Source organism: Aquarana catesbeiana, linkage group LG02, assembly GCF_042186555.1.
Source record: "Aquarana catesbeiana isolate 2022-GZ linkage group LG02, ASM4218655v1, whole genome shotgun sequence".
Classification (NCBI taxonomy): Eukaryota; Metazoa; Chordata; class Amphibia; order Anura; family Ranidae; genus Aquarana; species Aquarana catesbeiana.
Window position 1 is genome coordinate 32,197,029 of NC_133325.1, and position 22,746 is coordinate 32,219,774.

A 22,746-nucleotide genomic window follows, 5' to 3' on the forward strand; every position below is an offset into this window, starting at 1 on the left:
AGGACCTCTTAAATATGAGATGTGGGGTCAAAAAGACCTCAGATCTCATATTTACACTAAAATGCAATTAAAAAAAAAAAAATTGTCATTTAAAAAAATAAATAAAATAAATTGGCCCTTTAAGAGCTTAGGGTGGAAGTGACGTTTTGACGTCGCTTCCGCCCTGCAGTATCATGGAGACGGGTGGCAGCCATCTTCCCCTCACTCGTCTCCATGTCAGCCCAAGGGACAGACGCGATCGCCTCCGCCGCTGCCAACGGCTCCGGTAAGCGGCGGAAGGCACCGGATCGTGGCGGGAGGGGGGCCCCTCTCCCTCCTCTGATAAAAGTGATCTTGCAGCGAATCCGCCACAGAGACCACTTTTATCTTGTACCGGACCGCTGGCCAAACACACGGATACCAGGGTTATGGCAGCTAGCTGCTGCCATAACAACGATATCTGTCCCCAAAGTAGGGACGTACATCGGCGTGCGGCGGTCCGGAAGTGGTTAAGCAAGCCAGCACAGCCGAAGACAAGCAGCACAAATACCAAAAAAGAAAAAAAGCAGCGCTTAAATGTACTATAGAACAATGACAAATAGTAAATTGTGTATCCAACAATACTAAAAAACATATGTGATAAAGTCCACCACGTGAGGAAATGATGTCATAGCAGGAACAAAGGTAAAAAACAAAGGCCTGGTATCAATGAGCAATGTCAGTAGGTTAACATTTCTGAGGCATCATTAGAACAAAAGACATCAACGAAGACATGATGATAGGAAATCTTGTGAAGGGACCGCCACCAATTGCAGGAAGGCTTACTGGAAACGTTGGACTTAAAGGGGCTTATACCTCTTAATTCAAACAGGCTTATGGTGATAAACACCCTTTGGGATATAAAACCATCAGAAATCCAGAAAGCCACGATCACAGTAAGAAATTTGAATGGTTCTGGTCACCAGTGTATTTCCAATGGACGAGCAAATATGGTTCAAATGGAGAGGAGGACAGCCAGAGGAGATTTTCACGCTCACACAATGAAACCAAAAATGGAAAAAAAGGTTCCACATAGTGTGATAACGTTTTTGAAATAAAAGAAGGTAAAAATCGGACACTCAAATTTCAGAGGCAATCAACGGTTAAAAGGACATAAGAAGGCACAGTGGTGATGGCAGAACTTGACCGACGCGTTTCGTCTGATTAGACGTCCTCTGGGGTGTGTCTTTTTAACCGTTGATTGCATCTGAAATGTGAGTGTCCAATTTTTACCTTCTTCTATTAAAAATGATTTCAAAAACTTTATCACACTACAGTATGTGAAACCTTTTTTTCTATTTTTGGTTTCATCGTGTGAGCATGTGAATCTCCCTTGGCTTTTTAAAGCTGAAAAATGTGAGCCAAGCAATTTGCAAAAGCAAAAATACATTTCTATTCCGCATCCAAATATGAACTTGTATGTTGATGCAGTTTACACTCCCTTCTGTAGGTGGGGCTGTGTTGCAAACTGTTGTACATAGGGGATGAAAGATGAGAGGAGCATTGTTCCTCTACACCCTCCCTAAATGCCACTGGGGGAGCAGTGGTCCGATTGGCCATTCCACTGAGCCAATCGCACCACTGCTCCCCCAGTGACATTTAGGGAGTAGCCATCTTTGGTGTGGGCAATGCTAATAAATAGTAGTGCCCCACTATGGTTGGTGTGCAGTTGCAAAGTGGATACAGCAGGGACAGATGCGGGAAAATTTTACCAAACACATTTAACACAATTATGGGCAACAAATATATGAATACAAATACAAAACCCATATGTTTTTTCTAGCAAAAAAAAAAAAAAAATTGATATATATATATATATATATATATATATATATATATATATATATATATATATATATATATATATATATATCTATATATATACAGTGCATATGTGTGTATATATATAGATATATATATATACACAGTATATATATATACACACGCACACACATAGTGTTACTTCGATACCTAAAAAATAATTGATAATGAATAATAAGTAATTAAATATAAATGGCCATTTTCAAATTATACAATCAATAGAGCCCGTTGACTGTTTTTTAAATTTAAAGACAGAATAGAACCAGAATTGTGAAAAGGAAATCCTTTATGCCCTGTACACACGATCGGACATTCCGACAACAAAATCCACCAGATTTTTTCAGACGGATGTTGGCTCAAACTTGTCTTGCATACACACGGTCACACAAAGTTGGTCGGAAATTCCGAATGTCAATAACGCGGTAACGTACAACACGTACGACGAGCCGAGAAAAATTACGTTCAATAGCCAGTGCTGCTCTTCTGCTTGATTCTGAGCATGCGTGGCACTTTGTGCGTCGGAATTGTGTACACACGATCGGAATTTACGCAAACGGATTTTGTTGTCAGAAAATTTTAGATCCAGCTCTCAAACTTTGTGTGTCGGAAATTCCGATGGAAAAAGTCCGATAGAGCCTACACACGGTCGTAATTTCTGACAACAAGTTCCGATCGCACAGTTTCCGTCGGAAAGTCCGACGGTGTGTACAGGGCATAAATCAGAATCAAGTGGCAGAGAAAAGTAAGCTCACTGACCTGGCTGTGCTGTCAGGCAGGCTGTAAAATTTCAGGGCTGGCTGGACCGTAATAAAAGGTTATTGGTATGTAAAACAGCTCCTTTATAATATATCAGAGGTGTATCTAGAACCTTCAGGGTCCCAGTGCAAAAATCATGAAGGGCCCCCCCGACTCCCAGCTGGGGCCTTCCCTCCAAGCCCAGGGCCCTTTCCTCCAGACCCAAGGTCTTTTACTCATATCGCGTGGACCTTATTGCAGTCCCACAGAGGTGCCCTTTAACATGTCCATTCCTGTCATCATGAGGCCCCCTCATGGTGGTGGAATGCCATGGCCCGGTTGCAAGTGTGACTTTTGTGACCCTGGTAGTTCCGCCACTGGGGTCAGTAGGACTGTGAATTGTGTCAGTCAGTAGAACAGTGGACAATGGCAGTAATGCAGTGGACAGGGTCAGTAGTGCAGTGGACAGTGGCAGTATGGCAGTGGATTTTGTCAGTAGGGCAGTGGATGGAGTCAGTATGTTTTTTATTTTTGTTATTTTGTTTTTTAATAATTTTTTACCATTTTATTATTTTTTTTTTGTTTACAATTTTATTTTTTATTATATTTTACAATTTTTTTTGGGAGCCCCATCGGGGGGCGTTTTACTTTTGAGACAGAGAAAGGAGATTGAGGACACAATCTCCATCTATGCAGCCCTGGCAGCACAAAATGAATAAACAGGAATAGAGCTTTCTGTTCATTCACAAACTGAAGCATAGTAATTACAGTTTATTATGTTTCAGTTATGAATAGACCCCGATCACTCACTGTGTCCATTCAGGAAAGGAAGGGGTCCGTAAATGATATATTTACTGGCCCCTTCCCCCACTCCTCATTCTGAAAGTGTCCCCCACAGCAGCCGGCAGAAGAGGGGAGGGGGGAAGCTGGCAGTGGACCAGAGGAACACACAGGGGTCCGGGAGCAGCAGGAAACAAGAACCCTGGATTCCCCTACCTGCCGGCATATAGATGAACCAATACCCTCCAGTTTTCTCCTGCAGCCACTGAATGCCAGCAGGAGAGAAAGGAGGAGAAGCTGGCTTTCAGCCGCTGCAGGAGGAAAAGGAAGGACATCATTTCCTTTATATGGCAGCAGGTAGTGGAATCCAGGGTTCTTGTTTCCTGCCCTCCTATTCTGGTATAAAATCAAATATGACAAGGGAGCTGCATGGGCCCCCTAAAGCATGGGGTTGGGTTGCAATTGCAACCCCTGTGACCCCTATAGTTATGCCTCTGTACAGTATATATTATAGTTTATCTTTGAAACTGAGCTCTGGCCTCACCTTCAGCCTTGCACAGTTATACAGACTCCTATCATATACTGAAAATTCTTACTCTGATTTCTCTGCACACTCTGAACTTCTCACAATGTGCATCAGAAGTTGCAGCAAGTCAGATAGAGCCCACCTTATTTCCTGGCTGGAGGACTTCCAGCATCATCTAGTGCTTTCCTTCCTAGCCTGATTATCCCTGGCCCATCCCTTTCATACATTGAATTTAAGTTCTTTCAATCACAAAGGCTTGGCAATCACAAAGGCTTGGAATCACATGTGGGCATTACCTAGGGCCATCTGTTGTTTTCAGAAAGCTATGTACAGCCCCTCCCACCATCCATGATCTGCCTGCATTGCATACAGAAGCACAGAGAGCCAGTGTTGATGTCGCTGGGTCTAAAATAAGATACTGTATGCAGTGGTGTATTTTGGTTTTGTCCTGCCCTAGGTAAGACTAAAATTGGGCACCCTGTCATCTGAATTTGTCCCACCCCTTCCTATTTGGGGTGGCTTTCGTGGCTATTTGAGGTCTCTGTTTACTATGTGGTGTCTTAGGTTGCTGTGTGGGGTCTCTGGTGGCTATGTGGGGTCTCTGGTGGCTGTAGGGTCTTAGGTTGCTGTGCAGGGTCTCTGGTGACTATGTGAGGTCTCTGGTGGCTGTACTGGGTCTCTGGTGGTTGCGTGTGGTCTCTGGTGGCAATGTGGGGTCTCTGGCGACTTGCAGGGTTTCTGGTGGTTGTGAAGGGTTTCTGGTGGCTATGTGGGGTCTCTGGTGGCTGTGTGAGGTCTCTACTGGCTATGCGAGGTCTCTGGTGGCTATACGGGGTCTCTGGTGGCTGTGCCAGGTTTCTGGTGGCTGTGCAGGGTCTCTGGTGGACTGTGGGGTAGTAACCCCCCCACCCGCTGGTCTGCCACAGTGCTGCCCCCAAACCCCCTCCTCCGCTGGCTTGCCACAGTGCTTCCCCCAAACACCCACTTGCTACCAAGATGCCGGCACCTGTGCTCCTTGTACCTCTGTCACCAAATTTAGGGGGTACTCGGAACAGAGCTGCAAGGGAAGCCTTCTTGTCAGCCTCCAACCAAGGTACGTGACGCTTATTTACCCCCTTCATGTATCTAAAGGTTTCAGGCGCATCCATCCTTTTTCTTCTTTCCTCCCCACCGTACATATTAGGTTCCTGACATCTCTATGTTTTATCCCTCAGACCTTCCACCATTTTTATTGCTCGTCCATTATCAGAGAAAGACACTGTGAAGAACTCATTAGGAAAATTCAATATCTACTTTTAGATCTCATGATGACATTTTAGCTGACTATGGTAATTTCCAGATGACGTTTGATGGAAAAAGTAAATTTTACCTCTGGCTTTATCCTTCTGGGCTTCTCAGACCTTCACTACAACCATGGTGCCTTCTTCTCCACCCTTCTGGTCATATACACCCTCACATGGACGGCTAACTTACTTTTACTAAGTTCAATTAAACTTTCTTCACAGTTGCACACACCAATGTACTTCTTCTTAGGGAACCTGTCTGCAGTGGACATCTCTTTCTCTTCAGTGACCGTTCCAAAGCTTCTGTCCTTCATTCTTTATGGTGGGGCCTCCATCTCTTTCCTTGGCTGTTTCCTGCAGATGTTCTCTTTCCTGTTTCTGGGCACAACTGAGAGTCTTCTTCTGGCTGTCATGGCTTTTGATCGATATTTAGCTATCTGTAACCCCTTACGCTACATATTACTGATGAATGATAAAGTAATGGTCATGTTGGCTATTATCTGTTGGGTGTCAGGATCTCTACATTCTTTGTTGCACACTTATATTTTGTCACAGTTAACTTACTGTGAGGACAGACTGATCCCCCACTTCTTCTGTGACATGACTCCCCTCATCAAGCTGTCTTGCTCCAGTACTACACTAGCTGAGCTCTTAATCTACACTGAAGGCTCTATGGTTGTTATAGTCCCATTTCTTTTCATACTCATCTCTTATGTACTTATTGGATGGGCTATAGTGAAAATGAAGACCAGCAGTAGCCGAAGCAAAGCCTTTTCCTCCTGTTCTTCTCATCTCATGGTCATTTCCCTGTTCTATGGTACCGACATTTCCATTTACTTCCGTCCTCCATCAGACTACTCCTCCCAGTATGATCGCATTGTTAGCATGGCTTACACCATCATTACACCTATGCTGAATCCTTTTATTTACAGCCTAAGGAACCAAGATGTGAGACAGGCTCTGAAGAAAGTCATCATGCAATGTTTTTCGCATAGGTTGCCCTAATAACCCTTTTGCTCATGTTTTGTGATATTGAGATGACTTTTTGGTCATTAAATACTTACATGTTGTTTTTTAATCTCTGCGTAGGACCTTCAATTTACTATTATTGCATTCCTCTCTATGTTGATGAGATGCCCTCTATAATCCCAGACTAAAACATTTTTGCCACCAGTATGCTTGACCCCATACATCTCCAACTTGTCAGCTGGAACTGCGCCTCCAACCAAAGCTCAAGTTGTGCTTTGAAATGGTGCCAATTACCACCAAAAACTGAAAGATCTCCATCCAACCAAACCTCTTCCAACCAAGGCTCTTGACTTATATTTGGTAATTTCTCTCTAAAAGAACTTTTACTATTACCAGTTCCAGATTTATAAGGGGACAAAGGGGGAACCAGACCTCCTTTATAAAAAAATGTAATTTATTTTCCCTCAAGACTTGTAGTGTGTCAGTTGAGGGAATTGTCCAGTTTGCAGCCTTTGCCAAGCTCCAGTCATGTCTCACTCCATCTCAACAGGCAGTTTTACTACATGATGAAGGGCTCGCTGATACCTTTCCAGGTGTTAATGTAGCTCTTAGAATATATTTTAGCAGAATGTTCACCAGTTGTTCAGGAGAAAGGACATTCAGGAAATTGGCACTGATAAAGAATTATCCAACCAAGATGACCCACAAAAGATTAAGTGCTCTGTGCCTACTGGCCGCGCAAAACATTGCCTTCAAGATGATACAGTTTGATAAGTTAGTTAAAGATTTTGCAGATACTAAGTGCAGGAAGAAAGAATTTTTGTAAATATTGTGATGAATAACTGGGATGCATGACTTGACAGTTCCAATGACCTGTGTAATGTGTATTCTTATGCCCTGTACACACGATCGGAATTTCCGACAACAAATGTTCGATGTGAGCTTGTTGTCGGAAATTCCAACCGTGTGTAGGCTCCGTCGGACATTTGTTGTCGGAATTTCCGACAACAAAAATTTGAGGCCTGGTTCTCAAATTTTCCGACAAGAAAATCTGTTGTCGGAAATTCCGATTGTGTGCACACAATTCCGACGCACAAAATTCCACACACGCTCGGAATCAAGCAGAAGAGCCGCACTGGCTATTGAACTTAATTTTTCTCGGCTCGCCGTATGTTTTGTACATCACCGCGTTCTTGACGTTGGGAATTTCCGACAAGATTTGTGCGACCGTGTGTATGCAAGACAAGTTTGAGCCAACATCCGTCAGAAATAAATCCAGGATTTTGTTGTCGGAATGTCCGATCGTGTGTACGCGGCATTACAGTCAATAAAATTGAGAGAAAAAAAAAATCAGACAAATGTCTTCTTTGGAACCAAACATATTTTTTTTAGAACAAATGTGATTTTCAGTTCACTTTTTTATTTGTCATATAATTTAATTTCTATGTTGAGGGGCCACTTGGCTTGAAGTGCCCTGCGCCCCCTAAGGTTTAAATCTACTGACTATTACAAAAATCTATTACAATACACTCTTATATTGATACCTCCATCTTATGAGTGAGAAATACCAGGATTATACACTAGATGGCAGTAGAGAGTTTGAAATATTCACTGTTGTATAGACAGTATAGATGGCGTAAAGGGACATAGGGGTTATTAATCAAAATAATTGCATATTCATTTGCCCAGTATTTGTACAATGTATTTAGGGAGCTGACATTCTTTGAGTTGTTCTGATGTCATTATTATTTATAGATAATAATCATGGATTTTCAGTTATCCCTGATGGTCACTAGCTGACAGCAATTGACTATATTATAATCGAACTGCCCATTCGTTTTGTGCAAATTGGGCAAAAATGAATGTTCTTTAGACTATTTTCTCTTCTGAGAGAATGATCTTTTTTTAAGGGTGGTAATAAAATATTATGACCACTAGATGGAGCTAAAGAGAATAAGAAATATACACTCACCAACCACTTTGTTAGGTGCACCTGATCAATCACTTGGTAACACAAATTGCTAATCAGCCAAACGCATGGCAGCAACTCAACACATTTTGGCATCTAGACGTGGTGAAGACGACTTGCTGAAGTTCAAACCGCATCAGAATGGGGAAGAAAGGGGATTTAAGTGACTTTGAATGTGGCATGGTTGTTGGTGTCAGACGGGCTTGTCTGAGTATTTCAAAAACTGCTGATCTACTGGGATTTTCACACACAACCATCTCTCAGGTTTACATAGAATGGTCCGAAAAAGAGAAAATATCCAGTGAGCGGCAGTTGTGTGGAGGAAAATGCCTTGTTGATGTCAGAGGAGAATGGGCAGACTGGTTCCAGATGATAGAAAGGCAACAGTAACTCAAATAATCACTTGTTACATCCAAGGTATGCAGAATACCATCTCTGAATGCACAACGCATCGAACCTTGAAGCAGATGGGCTACAGTAGTGGAAGACCTTGAAGCAAATGGGCTACAGTCGCAGAAGACATTCAGATGGTGGGGTCAGAATTTGGTGTAAACAACATGAAAGCATGGATCCACTCTGCCTTGTATCAATGGTACAGGCTAGTGGTGGTGGTGTAATGGTGGGGGGGATATTTTCTTGGCACATTTTGGACCCCTTAGTACCAACTGAGTATAGTTTAAATGCAGGGCTGGTGCAAGGATATTTGACACCCTAGGCAAAACCTCATTTTTCCGCCCCCCATTGGCTCCACCCGTGACTCCACCCCCTTTGCCCTGCCCATGTATACCCCACCTTTTTAATGAAGCACCCATTAAATGCAGCCCACCAGCGCCCATCAATGAATGTTTGCTTGCTTCCATTCTTTCGGGAGTCAGGACACAGACACAGTCCTCCGTCGCTGCTGTGCCTCTGCCACTATGTCCTCCTGTTGCTGAGACTTAGTTGCTTCCTGCAGAGAGAAGAGAGTAGGAACACCAGTGGCCGGGTGCCCTAGGCAGCAGTGCGCCCTAGGCGGCCGCCTAATATCCCTAGTGGTAGCACTGGCCCTGTTTATATGCTACGGCCTACCTGAGTATTGTTGCTGACCATGTCCATCCCTTTATGACTACAGTGTACCCATCTTCTGATGGCTCCTTCTAGCAGGATAATGCACCATGTCACAAAGCTCCAATCATCTCACCACTGGACAATGAGGTCCCTGTACTCCAATGGCCTCCACACTCACCACATCTCATCCAATAGAGCACCTTTGGGATGTGGTGGCATGGGAGATTCGCATCACGGATGTGCAGCCGACAAATCTGGAGCAACTGTGTGATGCCATCATGTCACTATGGACCAAAATCTCTGAGGAACATTTCCAACACTTTGTTGGGTCTATGCCACGAAGAATGAAGTCAGTTGTGAAGGCAGTCCAACCTGATACTAGCAAGGTGTACCTAATAATAAAGTGGCCGGTGAGTGTATATAGATGTAGCACCCTCGATCAGAAGGTAGGTGCTAGTAAGGGTTATTTTACTAGGTTGTTCAGCACAGGAAAATTTAGGCAGGCTTATGTTACAAGCTAGGCCTGTCTGTTTTGATCTGGGGTCTGGGAGTGGTAAGAGTAGCAGTGGGTGTGACCACCTGTACTCCAGTTCTGAGGCACTTCCCTGCTTCCAGGGAGAATGTTCTGGAAGAGGAGGCTGGGCTTAGAGCTGGTGTGGCAGGCAACTCATGTGGGAGCCCTGACCAATCCCTAACTGGTGTTGGCAGGGGGCGGGCCTTCTATATATGTTGAGGTCACATGCTGCTGGAGGGGAGTAGTAGGCTGTGTGACTTGGGGAATGGAGTGCTAGACAGTCGCAGGAGCACGCCCCCATCTGGGGGAGGGGGGGGGTGTAGCAATCGCAGGAGGAGGCCCGGGGAGAACTGTGAGGGAACATTGCCTCTACACGGTCATTGGCAATGTCTCTGTCACCACACGATCGGTGGCAGGGAACTCCTAGAGCAGAGGGGCAGGAGAAGCTGTTGGAACGCATGGTCTGGACAAGTTCCTCATCAAGGACTCAGGATTGGAAGGTCGTGAGTGTTACCACAGTGACTGGCAGGAGGTGCCAGGGAATCTGGAAGGGAACTCTGCTTCTACACGATCACTAGCAGAGTCTTTATCATGCACACGGTGGATGGTGAAGAGTCCTGGATCAGAGAAGAGACTGTGGGGAGTTGTGTCAAATCAGTGCAGCTGGCTGGCACATGGTTTGCAAGTTGGACTGGCTGGGAGCAGTAGTCCATTTCCTAGAATATAGACTTTAACCTGCTAGGCCTCCGAGGAGAGGTTCAGGCCTCAGGCCTAGTAGCAGCGAGTCACCAGAGCCAGTAGAGGGGCTTTATTCAGAGTGAGTTCATACTACCCAATAGAAGAGGATGTGTCATACATTAATTAGCAACTACAAGACTGTGCAGGAGGAATTAAGTTTGTACAAGAGGATCAAGATTGGGCAGGAGGTGAAGAGATCTAAGACCATTACTTTTACACGGTCAGAAGTGATGTTTCTGTCCCTCACACGGTGATGGATGGAGAACTCTTAAGAACTGTAGTCTGCATGGAGATGCAGGGAGTAGCAGTTTGCAGGGAGCTGCAGGAGAAGATTTATACTTTAGTCAAACATGCACATTCAATCTTCAGGCTCTAACTTTGCTCAAAGTTTATTGAATTCTGTAAATGTGATGGCAATGATTAATTGCATGGGCATCCCATATCCCAATCCCTATCCAAGTTGTACTCCCCAAGAAAACAACAAAAACAAAAGCTCACAAAAGACTGTTCATTGTCTCTGGAAAGGATGCATGAAGTCTGGCAGTGGGGTGATTTGGCGGATTGTTTGTCAGTAGTGCTAACACCATGGCTATATACAGTTATATCTGTCCCTGCCCTCAAGGAGCTTACAATCTAAAGTCCCTAACATGCATACCTACTGTACATGCACATAATAGGGCCAATTTAGGCAGTAGCCAAATTACCTATCAGCATGTCTTTGGAGTGTGGGAGGAAACCAGAGTACCCGGGGGAAACCCCCGCAGTCACAGGGAGAACATGCCCTAGGCGGGTAGTGCCATGGTTTTGTTTTTATTTTTTTTGCCAGCAAAATGACAGCTACCAGCTGCTTCATTCTGTTTGGGGCTGAGGATTCCATTCATCTATAACAGACCCTTATCCTAGATGACGGTCTGCTATAGATGTTAATGGGGACTCTCACAAAAAATAAAAAAAATAAAAAATTATACCAGACCCTTCCATGCAAAAAAAAATGGCTTAGGGCCCCTCAAATTTTATACCAGTCCCGAAGGATCAATATGTCTACAGTATACAACATCAATGACCAAATATAGTCATGTCCAATATGGTCAATGATGTCACCCAGGAGACCCCCCTTTATTCATATCAGCTGTCATCTGCCAGATCCATCAGAAGTGGGCAAGCAGGCATTAGATTACGATTGGTGGCATTTTTATTTTTTTTGGTGGGTTGGCAGTCATTGGGCATTGATGCCAATCATTGGGCAATGAATGTACATAGTGTGATTTTTTTTTTTAAAGACTTTTCAAAAATGATGTGTGTGTGTATTTTTTTTTACTGTTTACATTTTTTTACTCCTTGTTCATTCACATGGGGGAAGGGGAGTATCTAGGGGCCTTACTGTTAACGGAACTTCCAGATTCCATGAAGCCCCCCCCATCATCATCAGACCCAAACAACTACTGGCATAGGCGTGCGCACAAGGTGTTCCGGGTGTGCCCAGGCACACCCTAATCACCCCGTACACATTAGTGTTATCGCTCTGTGTAGCAGCAGAAACAGAGGAAAGATCTCCCTCTTACCGGCTCTGCCATAAGAGAAGTGTTTATGCTCTTCTCTTTCACTGTGCCGGCAGGGAGATCAATGTGTCGGGGTCATATATATGTAGGCACCCGCACACGCATGTGTTTTTGAGCTTAAGGGTGCACACCCTAATGCAATAGGCTGCGCACACCTATGACTACTGGACGCTTGTCCCCATCAACCACATCAACACAGTACACCCCATGTTGAGGGCATGTGTCCTGATACAGTCCCATTCCCCCCCACCACCACTTCCTGTCCGGCCTGGCTGCGTATCAGATAAGGGTCTAATATGAATTTTTTTGAGGGACCCACTTTTTTTTTTTTCTTATTGTAGCGGGCACCTACTTTTAGGTAGGTGACCTTTTTGTTAGTTTACAATGTCAGGAAAATTTAGGCAGGCTTGTGCTATTACAGCAGGCCTGTTTGTTATTTTCTCATTTGAGTGGCAGGTAGTTTGTATGCGAGTCCCTGCCAATCATTAATTTGTTGGGCAATGTCCCAGGACTCTCATATAAAAGCCTGGTCACATGGTTTAAGGGAGGTCGTCCTGTTCGAGCGTGGAGAAGCCAGCCTGGTTCCCAGAGGGGAGAGGTTCCCCCTCCGGGGAGCCAACGGAGCTTCCCCCCCTTGCGAGGAGGGTGGGGAACCGGTCTCCATAGAGGAAGAGACGACACCGTACAGCATGTAGTTGCTGGTGTTGTTGGCCGCCCTTGCGGGGAGGGGAGCGGGCCATAAAGGAGAAAAAGAAACAAAGAATCATTGCGGGAGAAGTAGCAACAAAGCGGAAGGAAACTGGGCGATCGATCGTTTATGAGTGGCACATGGACTATTGATCATGTGAGTGAAAGCCCAAGGGAAGGGTACTACCAGAGGATGAGGGATGTTGGTACGCAAGTCAGTGAGACAGGCGGTCATGGCCTGTGACTTTGGGTTCAGCAATGCCCCGGAATTCCAATCAGTCAAAGTTATTCAGAGTGACTTTTTTTCTCAGCTCAACTTGGATGTACCATGCAGATGGGAAGTAGTGGTAAAAAGGTAGAGGTGAAGCTGCAAGCACACATATAGAGATACAGACTGTTCTTAGAAAGTTCTGCAGATAAAGAAGTTATTCAGAGTGACTCTTTATCAATTATTCTCTATCAAATCTACTTCCATCTTCCCTGATTGAAGAAATTACACAAAGTGATTTCCTATTATCCACTATTGATTCTAGTTCTTCCGTAAGAGACGGTGAAAAGATGATAATATAACAAAAGAGCATCTCAGAAGAAGTCCTTCTCCCATCCCAGTTCACCAACCATACTACCAGATATAATACCAATAATAAATGCTGTGCCACCTGGTATACGTGTTATATTCCATTTTGATACCCTAACCATTTGCCTACTGGGCACTTTTATCCCCCTTCCTGCCCAGGGCAATTTTCAGCTTTCAGCGCTGTCACACTTTGGATGACAATTTTGCGGTTATGCTACACTGTAACCATGTAATATTTTTATCATTTTTTCACACAAATAAAGCTTTATTTTAGTGGTATTTAATCATTACTGTGGTTTTTATTTTTTGCTAAACATTTTGTTATAAAGTTTTGCAAACAGGTAGCATTTTTCCTTCATTGATGTGCGCTGACAAGGCAGCTCTGGTGGGCACTGATAGACGGCACTGATAAGGTGGCACTGATCGCCACTGATGAGGTTGCACTAATGGCCACTGATAAGGCAGCACTGATGGCCACTGATGAGACTCTACCAATGGGCACTAATAGGCACTGATAAGCTGCATTGATAGGCACTGATAAGGCGGCACTAATGGGCACTGATAAGGCGGCACTGATTGACACTGATGAGGCGACACTGGTGGGCACTGATAGGTGTGGCATTGATAGGTGGCACTAATAGGTGGGCACTGATGGGTGGCGCTGAAGGGCACTAATAGGTGGCACTGATAGGTAGCACTGATGGGTGGCACTGATAGGCACTGGTAGGTGACACCGATAGGCAGCACTGATGATGAGGCACTGAATGGGAAGCACCGATCAGCACATAGGTGATAGGTAGCACTGGTGGGCACTTTTAGTTGGCACTGGTGGGCACTGGTAGGCAGCACTGATTTTTACTGGTAGGTGGCACTGGTGGGCACAGATGAGGTGGCGGCTCTCCGTGTTCGGGACCGATGTCCCTCTGACAGAAGCCGGTGATCAGGTTTTTTTATTTTCTCCTCACACTGTCAGCGTGAGAAAATAAATAGCCAATTACCAGCTCTGTTTACATCACGTGATCAGCTGTCATTGGCTGACAGCTGATCACGTAGTAAGGGGCCCGGGATCGACCCCTTACTCTGATCAGCCGAATCTCGTGAACTCGCTGATCACAGAGCGCCCCGTGTGTCCCGCAGGGGGCGCGCAGGCAGCCCATGCACAGGAGGACTTCCATGGACACCCTCCAGGCAATTCAGCCCACGCTGTAGCCATCTTTCAGCTATAGTACAGGCACGAAGGGGTTAATACAATCAAAATAAATCTAAAAAAATATATGTATATTTAATTGGACGTCGAAAAAAAGTCTCATGCGTTCTTCATATTACATAATACTCTCAGTCTTATTCATTGTTCACCACACGTGTAAGTTACAAGTCTTTAAAACCACTTCCCGACCGCCCACTGTATATATACGTCATTACTTTGAAGATGGATATCTCGGTAACGGCAGCAGCTGCCACAACAGAGGTATCCATCTTTAGGGCTGGCGGTTCTGTACATGTTAATGGTGGTCTTTGTGGCGGGTTTGCTGCAAGATTACCATTATCAGCGGTGGGAGAGGTGCCCACCCTCCTCCCGCCGCTCTCCCGCGCCCTCCGCTGCTTACTGGAGCCGTTGGTAGCGGCGGAGGCGATCAGGTCCTCTCACTTCTTAGGTATGGAGACGAGTGAGGCTAAGATGGCCCCCCCACCCGTCTCCATACCATAGGAGGGAGGAAGCGACGTCATGACGTCAGCTCCACCCATTTGTCTTAAAGGCACTTTTTTTTTTTTGTCATTTTTTTAAACGACTTTTTTTTTTTTTGCATTAAAGTCCAAATATGAGATCTGAGGACTTTTTGACCCCAGATCTCATATTTTAGAGGTCCTGTCATGCTTTTTTCTATTACAAGGGATGTAATAGGAATAAAAGTGATCCATTTTTTTTTTTTTTAAACAGTGAAAAAAGAAATAAAATAAAGTAAAATACATTTTTTTTTTAAAGCGCCCTGTCCCGACAAGCTTGTGCGCAGAAGCGAACGCATACGTGATATGAAAACGGTGTTCAGCGAGAGCAATAATTCTAGCCCTAGAACTTCTCTGTGACGCAAAACATGCTACCTGTAGAATTTTTTAAACGTCGCCTATGGAGATTTTTAAGGGTAAAACTTTGACGCCATTCCACGAGCGGGCGCAATTTTGAAGCGTGACATGTTGGGTATCAATTTACTTGGCGTAACATCATATTTCACAATATAAAAAAATGGGCTAACTTTACTGTTGTCTAATTTTTTTATTCAAAAAAGTGTGCTTATAAGACCGCTGCGCAAATACGGTGCAAAAAAAAGTATTGCAATGACCGCCATTTTATTCTCTAGGGAGTTAGAAAAAAACAATATATAATGTTTGGGGGTTTAAGTAATTTTTCTAGCAAAAAAAACTGTTTTGTAAACACCTAAAATCCAAAACGAGGCTGGTCCTTAAGTGATTAAATGGTCAAACTGCTAAAGCAACACTTGAGTGGTTTAAGGGGAAACATGTAAATGTGTTGGAATGGCCTAGTCAAAGCCCGGACCTCAATCCAATAGAAAATCTGTGGTCAGAGTTAAAGATTGCTGTTCATAAGCGCAAATCATTCAACCTGAAGGAGCTGGAGCAGTTTTGCAAAGAGGAATGGGCAAAAATCCCAGTGGTAAGATGTGGCAAAATCATAGAGAATTATCCAAAGCGACTTGGAGCTGTGATAGCCTCAAAAGGTGGCTCTACAAAGTATTGACTTTAGGGGGGTGAATAGTTATGCACATTGACTTTTTCTGTTATTTTGTCCTATTTGTTGTTTGCTTCACAATAAAAAAAAAAAACATCTTCAAAGTTGTGGGCATGTCCTGTAAATTAAATGATGCAAATCCTCAAACAATCCATGTTAATTCCAGGTTGTGAGGCAACAAAGCATGAAAAATGCCAAGGGGGGTGAATACTTTTTATAAGGCACTGTATAGCAGGTGGCGCAGCATTTATTATTTGTATTATATGTAGAGTATTGTGGGAACGCGTGTTTATGTTTGAAGCCACTGGTTATTATGGTCAGGATTATTGATTCACTTGATTCATTCGATTTCACCAAAACCAATATTCAGTTTATTTATTATTCATATTGGGGTAGAGCAGAAGTGTCACTTTATTTAGATTACCGTATATACTCGAGTATAAGCCGAGTTTTTCAGCACATTTTTTGTGTGCTGAAAATGCCCCCCTCGGCTTATATTCAAGTCAAGCACTTTTCTGCAGCAGAGAATGACATTTTCTGAACTGACTTTGGGGCCCCGTATTTTGGGGACACTTGGTGCTAGGTGTGAAAACCCAGTGGAACTGGCACTGTAACATATCCCACGTTGGGATTCCTAGCACCAAGTGGCCCCGAGATACGGGGCCCGAAATTTGGTTCAGAAAATGTCATTCTCTGCTGCAGAAAAGTGCTTGACATTTTCCGAACCGACTTTGTGGCCCCGTATCTCGGGGCCACTTGGTGCCAGGAACCCCAGCTTTGGATATGGGTTTGCACACCAAATTTGAAGTTCCTAGCACTAAGTGGCCCTGTGATATGGGGCCCCAAAGTCGGTCAAATGTGTCCATCTGCAGCAATGTCATTTCTGGACCCTTTGGGTCCAGAGAACCCAAATTTTGGCTGCAGCTAGGGGGCATCTAGAAACCCTTAACTACCGAGTTTGAAGTTCGGGGGACCTATGACTGCAAATAGGCACAGTGAGGCTGCAAATGGGCATTGTTGACCCTCTTTTCCACTTACAGTGGCTGCGCATTTTTCATCCTAGGCTTATACTCGAGTCAATCAGTTTTCCCAGTTTTTTGTGGTAAAATTAGGTGCCTCGGCTTATATTCGGGTCAGCTTATACTCGAGTGTATACGGTATTTGCACATACTACCAGATATACAGTGGGGAAATTATTTGATCCCCTGCAGATTTTGTAAGTTTGCCCACTTACAAAGAAATGAAGTGTCTATAATTTTTATCATAGGTGTATTTTAAACGATAGAGACAGAATATCAACCAATAATCCAGAAAAAACACATGATACAAATGTTATAAATTGAGTTGCAGTTCAGCGAGTAAAATAAGTATTTCATCCCCGACCAACCAACAATAATTCTGGCTCCCACAGACTGGCTACAGTAGGTGCTCATGTGGTACACAGATTAGTCCTGTCAATGTAAGAAGGCACTCCTAACGACAACTCGTTATGTGTTTAAAAGACACCTGTCTACAGAATCTTTCTCCCATTCAAACCTCACAGACATGGGCAAGACCAAAGAGCTGTCAAAGGACATCAGGGACAAGATTGTAGACCTGCACAAGGCTGGAATGGGCTACAAGACCATCAGCAAGAAGCTTGGTGAGAAGGAGACAACTGTTAGAGCGATTATTCACAAATGAAAGAAATACAAAATAACCATCAATCACCCTCAGTCTGGAGCTCCATGCAAGATTTCTCATCATGGGGTAAGGATGATCATGAGAAAAGTGAGGGATCAGCCCAGAACTACACGGGAGGAGCTTGTGAATGATCTCAAGGCAGTTGGGACCACAGTCACCAAATAAACCATTGGTAACACAATACGCCGCCATGGATTGAAATCTTGCAGCGCTGACAAGGTCACTCTCCTCAAGAAGGCACAGGTACAGGCCCATCTGAAGTTTGCCAATGAACATCTAAATGATTCAGAGAAAGATTGTGAGAAAGTGTTGTGGTCAGATGAGACCGAAAATGAGCTCTTTGTCATTAACTTGAAGAAAAATGCTGACTTTGACCCTAAGGACACCATCCCTACAGTCAAGCACGGAGGTGGAAACATTATGCTTTGGGGCTGTTTCTCTGCTAAAGGTACAGGCTGACTTTGCAGCATTGAGGGACCAATAGACGGGGCCACGTATTGTAAAATCTTGGACATGAACCTTCTTCCCTCAACCAGAACACTGAAGATGGCTCATGGATCGGTCTTCCAGCATGACAATGACACAAAACATACCTCCAAGGCAACAAAGGTGTGGCTCAAGAAGAAGCACATTAAGGTCATGGAGTGGCCTAGCCAGTCTCCAGACCTTAAAGGGGTTGTAGACCCTCATGGTCTTTCACCTTAATGCATTCTATGCATTAAGGTGAAAAACCTTTTGTATTGCAGCACCCCCCCAGACCCCCCCCCCCCCCTTTTTCTTACCTGAACCTTGATCTTTCCAGCAACGGGGATGAGCACAGCAGCTCCAGCCGCTGTCTTGGGTCCTCATTGGATAGATTGATAGCAGCAGGAGCCATTGGCTCCCGCTGCTGTCAATCAAATCCAGTGACACGGGAGCCAGGGGGGCGGGGCCGAGTCCTGCCGTCTGTGTCATTGTACGCAGCAGCAGGACTCAGGAGCGCTCCAGCATGAGTGCCCCAATGGAAATCGGCTCTTCGTGGGGGCACTCAAGAAGAGGAGGAGCCAGGAGCACCACGGGGGGTCCCCAGAAAAGGAGGATCGGGGGCCACTCTGTGCAAAACCCTTGCACAGAGCAGGTAAGTATGACATGTTTGTTATTTAAAAAAACAACAAAAACAAAGCTTTACAATTACTTTAATCCTATAGAACAGGATATGCAATTAGCGGACCTCCAGCTGTTGCAAAACTACTAATCCCATCATGCCTCTGCCTCTGGGTGTCATGCTTGTGGCTGTCAGAGTCTTGCTATGCTCATGGGACTTGTAGTTCTGCAACAGCTGGAGTTCCGCTAATTGCATATCTTTGCTATAGAAAATGTATGGAGGGAGCTGAAACTTTGAGTTGCCAAGGCAGCCAGGAAACCTTAAGAATTTAGAGAAGATCTGTAAAGAAGAGTGGACCAAAACCCCTCCTGAGATGTTTGCAAACCTGGTCACCAACTACAAGAAACGTCTGACCCCTGTGATTGCCAACAAGGGTTTCCCCATCAAGTACTAAGTCATGTTTTGCTTGGGGATCAAATACTTATTTTACTCACCGAACTGCAACTAATTTTATAATTTTTGTATCATGTATTTTTTCTGTATTTTTGGTTGATATACACTCATGATAAAAAAAAAAAATTATAGACCCTTCATTTCTTGGTAAGTGGGCAAACTTACAAAATCTGCAGGGGATCAAATAATGATTTTCCCTACTGTAGTTAGGTAAGAACAAAAACAGTTCTGGAGACTGAAAATAGGGTCACCCTTCTTATTCTAAATAGGAGGGGGCTTTGTATTGTGGGAATCAAGTATTTTTTGAAATGAATAATTATACCTTCTGTAGACATTATACTAATTACATAAATTGCACAGAAACCTTTATTTTTCATTTTCTTTATGTCAAATGTGCTGAAAGAGATTATAGGTAAGTCAGGGAACATCTACCTCATCTGTATTGACTTGAATTTACGTACATTTTAGGTACAACATATTTGCTTTCTAAAAGCATTCTTAATATCTTTATTCCGTAAGCTATACACAACAGGGTTTAACATAGGTGTTATTACTGTGTACAACATAGCCACCAGAGAGTCAATATCAGCCGAGTACGAAGCAGTTGGCCGAACATACATGAAGATCAAAGGCAGGAAGAACATGTTCACCACCACAAAATGTGAAGCACAGGTGGAAAATGTTTTCTTACGCCCTTTGGATGATGCTATCTTGAGCACAGACCTGATGATATGAACATAGGACGTCACAATTACAGAGAAGCATAGCAGAAGTATGATGGCACCAAGAGAAGAACCTATTGTCACATTGAGTGAGGTGTCAGCACAAGCCAACTGAAGCAACGGTGGGTGATCACAGTAATAATGGTGAATAATATTTGGGCCACAATAGGGCAACCTAAAAGCCAGGATGGCTGTTGCAATTGGATAAGCTAAGCCTATTGTCCATGATGCCACAGCTAGGGATATATACAGCTCCCTGACCATAATGTTATGGTAATGGAGGGGAGAACAGATAGCCATATAGCGATCATAGGCCATGGCAGTCAGGAGAAGACACTCAACTGCTTGACAAGAGATAAAGTAATACATCTGGAGGAAGCAGGCCACGTAAGCTATCTTATCATTGTGCACTGAGAACTTGGCAAGCATCTTGGGGATGGTCACGGTGATGGAACTCAAGTCCAAGAACGAGAGGTTGCTGACAAAGAAATACATTGGAGTGTGAAGTTTTTGGTCCAGAATAATGAGGAGAAATATAATACCATTTCCGGTGACAGTGAAAAGGTAGATAAAGAGAAAAACACAAAAAAGCAGAGTACTAAGACTTTGAAAACTGGGAAAGCCAAAGATGATAAACTCTGTCACCAATTTTGTAGAGACGTTAGTGGAATCCACAGCACGAGGAAATTCTGTATTCACCTACACAAGAACTTGATTATAATAACATCTTATGTTGTTTTGTTTAAAAAAGTTTTTTTCATAGTACATGGACCTTATATTTATTTCTGTATGTAGGAGGGACCGAGTGAGGTACCTGTTATGGACTGACAGTTAAAATAGGCTGATTTTGAAACTCCATGAAAAGCTCAGTACACAAATTGGTGGTCAGGCACTGCTGCTCCTCTTAAAAGTTATCCGAGTGTGTTTGACAGGTGGTGAGGAGGTGATATGTTGCCTTCCCGCCACCTGATTTAAACACATGAATGCACGCGATTGCTACACGGTAGTATGGCAATTAGAGGTTTAAATCAATTGTGAGGAGGCAACACTGTGCTCTGTGATCTTTGACTTCTCCCATGTTGTTCTTGTAGATCTCCACCTCTTTAAGGTTGCCTACCCCTGCCATAGACCACACCAGCAAGACCTTCATACCTCTATCCAATAACCTTGTAGAAGAGGGGAGATAAAAGGGTGGACCACCTAGTTACATCTCCAACACTCCAGCAAATGAATGAGAAGCCCATTGGCTTCAGACTACAGAACACCATGGTCATTCAGTTGAATGGGACACCCTCTGAACCACGTCTACAAAGTCTAAAGAATTGCAACAGACAGGTGTTGCTTGAAGCCACCTTGGTCCTCAGGAGATGCTGTTAGGTAGAAACTTTCAATCACTGATTTGGAAAACCATTCGAGAAATGTGCAGTGAAATCCTGTAATAGGGAATTCAGTTTGGAACAATAGGCCTTAGATATGCTGCATACGTAGCATATGTCACTCAAAAAAGGGGAATTCTACATAAGAAAATGTTGGCAAATCATTGAAGGAAAACAAGGGACTGACAATGCATTACCAGAGATGGCTAAATGACTAACATGTCACAAGGGACAGTGCATCAGATGATGTAAAGCAGGATGTAAGGCTCAATGTACAGGGTGGGATAGGGTGGAGAATGTACAGCACAGTTAACAGAATAGAATAGTGTACGGGAGAGAGTGTACTTGCCTTACTACGCCAGAAGCGGCAGCAGCAGTCCTTACCCATTCCACTCTGTACACTGTGGGGTCCCCCATGTCATTCTCTGCAGTGCACAGTATGGATGGTAGGAAGAAGAAAATGTACAGAGCAGCGTATACCATGGGTCTTGAATAAAAATTTACAGAGGTCCATTCAGTAAAATTTTCTTTTGGCAGAGGTCTGAATCTCACTTTTACACTATAACACATCACAGGCCCCCCGTATATCAGTGTCTTTAGCCTACCCTTCACATCATAGCCTCTTTACATTGGGGCCTCCTCTTTTCACCAGTATCCTCAGCCCCACCCTTCGCATTACAACCCCCCTTAAGTCTGGGTTCACACCATCCCCGCATCCATCTCACACCAGGGGTCCGGTGCGTCCTGGTTCACCGTTTCAGGTCCAATTTCAGACAAAATTTTGGGCTGGATTTGGACCTGAAACGGACCAAAAAACGCCCAGGACCTACTGCAGACGTATGTGAACTGGCTCCGTAGAGAGATGCGGGGAACCTGCATCCAATTCGCAATGGAGTGAACCCAGTCTAACTTCACAATTTCCCCCTTTACATCAGTGTACATAGTCCCCCTTTACATCTCAGCCCCCCTTTAAAGCAGTTACACAGTGTCCTCAGTTCCCTTTCACATCACAGCCCCCCGTTACATTGGAGTGCCCCTTTACATTGCAGTGCCCTTTATAACAATGTGCTCCTTTAATCACAGTGCCCATTATATCACAGTGGCTTTTATATCACAGTGCCCCTTACATCATACTGCCCCTCCACATCAGAGTGCCCAACCTACTATGTTAACAAGCAGGTGATTACCTGCTTGTTAATTTGAAAAGACTCCCGTTCTTTGTCCCCAACTGCAGCACCTCCCGCCCCCCGCCAACTGTGAGGATGACAGCAGATGGGACGGAGGCTCAGGAGAGCTCATACAGCTGATAAATGGGGTCCACCGTTTAGTGATCCCTGGTGTATAGAGTGGAATGGTATTAAACAGAGAATGTACAGCACAGTGTACAAAGTTGAATGGTGTTATGGAGAGAAGTTGCAGAACAGTGTATAGAGTTGGATGGCATGGAGCTAAGCATGTA

At 44.1% G+C, this 22,746-nt stretch overlaps 2 protein-coding genes across 2 annotated transcripts; one reads left to right on the forward strand and one right to left on the reverse strand.

Annotated features, from left to right (window-relative positions):
- The first annotated feature begins 5,229 nt into the window (after nucleotides 1-5,229).
- Nucleotides 5,230-6,168, forward strand: LOC141129691 (olfactory receptor 1G1-like). The gene has a single exon (XM_073617786.1). The coding sequence runs from the start codon at nucleotides 5,230-5,232 to the stop codon at nucleotides 6,166-6,168; it is 939 nt and encodes a 312-aa protein (XP_073473887.1).
- Nucleotides 6,169-19,653: 13,485 nt separating this feature from the next.
- On the reverse strand, nucleotides 19,654-21,704 carry LOC141126469 (olfactory receptor 6N1-like). The gene is made up of 2 exons (XM_073612411.1): nucleotides 21,672-21,704; nucleotides 19,654-20,610 (listed from the first exon to the last, which is right to left on the reverse strand). The coding sequence occupies exons 1-2, from the start codon at nucleotides 21,702-21,704 to the stop codon at nucleotides 19,654-19,656; spliced, it is 990 nt and encodes a 329-aa protein (XP_073468512.1).
- Nucleotides 21,705-22,746: the final 1,042 nt, after the last annotated feature.

Bases quoted from the DNA above. Each gene is read 5' to 3' on its own strand.
- LOC141126469 (XM_073612411.1), bottom strand. From the start codon at position 21,704: ATGGGGGACCCCACAGTGTACAGAGTGGAATGG. The intron at 20,611-21,671 runs GTAAGGACTGCT...GTTCTTGTGTAG, and splicing joins CAGTGTACAGAGTGGAATGG to GTGAATACAGAATTTCCTCG.
- LOC141129691 (XM_073617786.1), top strand. From the start codon at position 5,230: ATGGAAAAAGTAAATTTTACCTCTGGCTTTATCCTTCTGGGCTTCTCA.